This window comes from Mangifera indica, chromosome 4, assembly GCF_011075055.1.
Source record: "Mangifera indica cultivar Alphonso chromosome 4, CATAS_Mindica_2.1, whole genome shotgun sequence".
Taxonomy (NCBI): Eukaryota; Viridiplantae; Streptophyta; class Magnoliopsida; order Sapindales; family Anacardiaceae; genus Mangifera; species Mangifera indica.
The window spans coordinates 7,476,574-7,482,242 of NC_058140.1; the positions used below are offsets into that span (position 1 = coordinate 7,476,574).

General features: G+C 34.8%; 1 protein-coding gene across 1 annotated transcript; it reads right to left on the minus strand.

The window, feature by feature from the left end:
- Nucleotides 1-1,378: 1,378 nt before the first annotated feature.
- Nucleotides 1,379-5,287, minus strand: LOC123212994 (beta-D-xylosidase 4-like). Its single transcript, XM_044632294.1, has 7 exons — nucleotides 4,763-5,287; nucleotides 3,766-4,053; nucleotides 3,520-3,689; nucleotides 3,332-3,429; nucleotides 2,706-3,056; nucleotides 2,204-2,614; nucleotides 1,379-2,110 (listed from the first exon to the last, which is right to left on the minus strand). The coding sequence occupies exons 1-7, from the start codon at nucleotides 5,171-5,173 to the stop codon at nucleotides 1,539-1,541; spliced, it is 2,301 nt and encodes a 766-aa protein (XP_044488229.1). The 5' UTR covers nucleotides 5,174-5,287; the 3' UTR covers nucleotides 1,379-1,538.
- Between the last annotated feature and the right edge of the window lie 382 nt (nucleotides 5,288-5,669).

A 5,669-nucleotide genomic window follows, 5' to 3' on the forward strand; every position in this document is an offset into this window, starting at 1 on the left:
TAATAAAATAACGATTTTACCCATTAACCCTAATAAAAAATTTATGAGTGTATTCTAATATATTAAAACTTAGATAAATATTTAAGTTTTTAATCTATCACGGATATATATTTACCATTTTACCAAAATTCAGATGTAAAATTGTCCTTTTCCCAATACCATATAAAAGACTATTGGCATTGGGTTTTAGCCCTTGAAAACGCACTGTAGTAAGCTATAAACTAATTAATTTTTTCTTTCTCAAACACTATGTTGACTAAGTTTGGAGTGCTGGCATGGACAAAATTGTAGGCACACCCAGAGCTAGACATGGTAAGGGGCTGAATCGACTTGTAACCCAAGTTGGACTTCCTATTTTTAGTATAACTCATAAGAGCATGGTTCATTATTATAGTAAGTTATGTTAAACCCACAAATTGTTCTTGTTTCGACCTGATATGATACTATTTAAAATATTTTATGAAAATAATAATTTATAATATAATTTTATTGAACCGAAAACATAATATGTAATAAACTCAAAAGGTATTATGATTAATAGATATTATTGATCAAAATATAATATCAATTAATTATTAGATAATTTTGATTTTTATAAAACAGTAATAAATAATATCTTAAGAATTTAAAAGATATTATTAAAAAAATTAAAAATAAAAAAATATAAATTATATAATTTAATATATTAACTTGTAAAAACATGTGAATGGATCCATTAGAAGCCCAAAAGACACAATCAAGGGCATTGAATTGGGTTTTGGCCCGACATAATACATTGCCACGTTTACCCGGAGCTTTGGTGTTCTCCATTGGATTAGAGAGTTTTCTTGACTCCGCAATGGAGCTAGTTTTTTTTGGGGTATGTCTATGTCACAAGTCAACTAAAAGTAAACCCATGCAAAAGGCATTTTTTTAAGGATTACAGCGTTTGGTGCAAAAACCCACAAAGGCATTTTTAATTAATTAATGCTTAAATTAAAGTAAAGAATACATCTTTTGCCATTTTTATTTCTGCAATTTGTTTAATAAAAATTTGGATTGAGAAACTTGCATTAACTTAGTAGGAACATAATAAATAATCGCTCTTTGGAATATATTTTTTTACCAAAATTGTGTATAACATTGCTAATAATTATTGTACTTGAGATATAGTGTATCTTGCTGGTCAAGTTTCCAAAAAGCTTGTTAAAAAATGACTATGCCTATGGATTAATTAACTCTTGCCCTCAAAGCCTTTTATATTGTAACAATTGCACTTGGCCAATGACATGGAACATGCCTAACTATACGAGAATATAGTATGAGCTTAGTACAATAAAAAACCAAAATGAGATTTTGCAGGCATAATAGAATGCATTAATTTTTACGAAACAGAATGTAAACGATGACTTGAAAAGTGATAGCATTAATCCACTTGGAAATTTCAAGTTAAAAAGCTTGTTTTAACTTGATTTATTCAATAATAATTTAAAGCTAAATTTCCCATTGTGAGAAAGAAAAATAATCTTGACAGAATGACTTGAAAAAGCTAGCTTGAATCAAATCCTCACATTCAGTAAGTGCTTCAAACTTCCCACATGAAGCACATGGTCTCCTAATGCAATCTTCCGGTCTCCCTTCTCATCAACAACACTCAAATCCCTGCAACCGTCAATATCGAACTTCACTACTGCTTCTTCTTGCCCTCTTAAAGCTAATTTCTCAAAACCCAATAAATGCTTCTGCGGTGAGTTGTGAACATTTGGGGGAGTAGAGAACAAAAATACTGTATGGCTTCCACTTATACTAGCATTATTTTTCACTCTGAGGTGTATATTGATATTTAAGTTTTGACAACTTTGTTCAACAGCGTCCACTGATATGCATTTTGATGAGTAACAAATGTGACTTTCCTCTAATTGCACATATAATTGCTTTGGTGCTGTAAGCAATTCATGATTGAATTTGGAATAACTTAATCCATCTCCAAATGAATAAACTGTTTCCCCTGTGTAAAATCTGTAAGTCCTCCCTGGATACCCAGTTGAAGCATCTGGTCTCATGTTCATGTTAGTCATTGGAACTTTTTCAACGTATGATTGTGGATACCAAGTCATTGGTAATCGTCCACCTGAAACATTACTATTTGTTAATTATAAAACACATTGTCAATTCAAGCTCCAATGATGAGAAATTGTGGATTGGGATGTTACAGAGAACTTACTTGGATTATATAGGCCAAAACAAATATCAGCTATGGCGGCTCCACCAGCTTCTCCAGGGTAACCAACCCATAGAATGCTTGTAATTTTGTCATCATTTTTGGCAAATGATATGTCAAATCCTCCTCCAGACATTATAACGAGAATCACAGGTCCTTTTGCCGCCTTTGCAACTTGTGTTATCAATAGTTGCTGCTGCCCTGGAAGAAGAAGGTCAGTTCGGTCAAGACTCTCTGCTTCAATCGATTGATCGGCACCCATGACAAGCACTGTTGCGTCCGCCGAGGCAGTGATATTTGTAGCTTTATCCACTTGTGCAGTGCCACATTGCACATTTGAACAACCCGCCAGATAAGTTGTCGAAACCAAAGCCGCAAGGCCCTGCAGAGGTGTTGTGTATTTGCAGGGAGTGCCTGTCATCATATCATAACAAAGAAACACATTAAAAACTCTGGTTTTGCAATGTCAATCTAAGTTTATTAACATTGAGTGATAGATATATACCCTCATAGTTTCCAATCATGGTCTTTGTGACATTGGCATTGGGTCCAATTACTGCAAGGTTTTTGATGGCAGTGGCAGATAGAGGCAGTGATCCTGCAGTGTTCTTGAGGAGTACTATTCCTTGCCTCGCAGCTTCCCGAGCAAGGTCCTGGTTTTGTGGTGTACACACATCATTGGGACCAAGCTTCCCATAAAGTTGCTTTCTTGGGTCTCCATCGAAGAAACCAAGTCGCATCAAAGTAGCGAAATTGTTGAACAAGGCTTTGTCAATGTCCGATTCATTAAGCAGTCCTGCTTTCACAGCTGCTTCCGTGTGTTGTCCAAGGAAAGATCCACAGTTGAGATCCAACCCTGTTCAACCAAGATTAATATTTACTTCAATTGAATTCAAATATTAGATAGCCATTATGAGTCTGGTTATTATATCTCGGGTTTACCCACCCAATAAATACGTGCGAGGCCCAGTTATTAAAAAGAAAAAAAACTAGTTAACAGTCGTCTTTAGCTAAGTAAATTGATGGTGTTATGGGCACAATTATTGAAAAGAAAATGACCCACAAAGGCTCAGAGCGTGTAATTTACTCCTATTTTGACCCATAAATGTCCCATAAAATGCAGAAATTAACCTGCTAAAATAGCTTTAGCAGCAGCTTCTTCGGGTGTTTTGGTGTAATGCTGGGAATTGTAGAATACATCAACTGAATCACAGTCAGAAACTATGTATCTGCATGCACCAACACAAATATAGTGAAGAATTGAAAAAGATTGGTGTGAAGAGTTAAATTATAATTAGGGATAACAATTTAATGAATACCCATTTAATTTCCATTGGCCTCGGATGACACCTGCTAGCAGATCTGGGTCGGCACATGTTGGCTTACCATTAACTTGATTATAAGAACACATAACACTCGCCACATTCCCGTCAATAACACAGCTCTTAAATGGTGGTTGAAACGTATCGTCCAAATCTTGCTTTGTTACCTAACATATAATAACAAAATCAAACACAATAATACCATTAATACAACTTCTCGAAAAAATAAATTAATTTAATTACCACAGCATTAAAGTGGTAGCGATCAATCCCTTTCCAGTTATCTAAGTCATAGGCTGTGTAATGTTTGCAGCATGCCGCAACCTTAAGCCGATTTGGGTCACCATCATCACTCGTTTGAAGACCTTGAACGTAACATGTTGCATATTTACTTGAGAGTACAGGATCTTCTCCTGGAGTTTCTTGGCCTCTTCCCCATCTGGGGTCTCGAAATATGTTAACATTTGGTGACCAAAATGTCAATCCAGCTAATCCCACATTGTACATAGCTCTTGCTTCGGTTGACACCACCTAAACATATTATAAAAATTAAAACATTATCTTAATTTCAAAGTTTATTCTTTCTTTCAAGCAATCTACATATATTTCTACAATTAATTGCATAACGCTTTTAATGATGCGATGGCTCTCTCTCTCTCTCTACTTTTTTTCCTTAAAAGTATCTCTCTTGGTAGAAATTGGTCACACAAAATATTTACAATGTCAACTACTTTCTTTAAGATAACGTAAACAATTTGCTTTACTCTACTTACTACTATTTTTACTTCAGTCCTTTATAATTTGAATAGTCATATAAATCAAAAAGCACATGCATCCGTTTCTTTATCTACATGAATTTATAAAAGCCATATATATAAGGTCTGGTAACGAGTGCTTTTTATTCATTTGGTATTTGGATTAAACAGTGCATAATATTATAGAAAAATAAATAATTAATAAATTCGTATCCCTAAAATAGAAAATCAGAACCACTTGAGTTTGTTCTCTCTCTCTCTCTCTTTTTATTCTTTTCCTGTCCATATCATATTATAATGTCAGTAGATTTTTATGAGTATGGCTACTTTCAATGAATTCAAACGATTAATCAAAACTCATTTTCTCAATACAACAAAGTTGGACAGCTACAGAAGAAGAAGATGACGACGATGGATTCAATGAAAAATGGATTAAAGAATTATATAAAATATATGCATAAAAAAAGAAGGAATATTTACGGTACCTTTCCAATAGCTTCAAAGAGAGAAGCGTTGAAGGAGGCTGCAGTAAGAATAACCTGAGGAAAACTGGTAGCTCCAGGAATGAGACTAGAAAAACGAGTCCCTGGGCCAACGTAAGACACCCCATGTAAAGCTTCAGACCACCATTGATATTTCGGTATTCCAATTCTACTAACACTTCCAGCACTGTTAACCAAAAACCCAATTTTCTCTTGCAATGTCAGTCTGTTCACCAGGTCTCCCACTCTCAAATCAATCCCCAAAGAAGAATTACAGAACCCCAAGCTCCCCAACGAAGCATTGCTTGCAACATCGCAAGCAAAAACCGGCGACGACTGAGCCGAAACTCTTCTCCAACATAAACAAAAAAGGATTATATAGACCAAAACAGAGAACCTACGTGCTCTGTGCATTGTGAAGAAGAAGAAGGAGAAAGATTTTTTTATGTAATTGTAGGTAAGGTGGTTATAATTTTATAATGAGCACATGTTGTTTTGTTGCAGCCCGTGATGGATAAAAGGAAAGTAAGCAATGGGATTGAGATGCACTCAATTGAGTCCGTGATATATATATATATACACACACACACACACAAATATTTAGCTGTATTATACATATACGTCGAGGGTGTTTGTTTTCTTGTTTTTGTGTTTGAAAGCTAGGACTTTACGCCCGTGAGGATATGCCAATGCGTATAGTAATTGGTAATTTCATTCTGTGGAGAAAGGTTAGTCTCTCGTAACTCAAAAATTTGGCTGTCTTATAAAAGATTCTGACACTCACGTGAGAGTTACGGTGGCTAACAACTCGGCTTCTTCTTAGTTAGCTAAGCCAATGTCAAGTTTAGGCCTTAAGACAAAGCTCTTTTACTACGATTTTTTAGTATTACCAAAAAAATTTAAATAGATT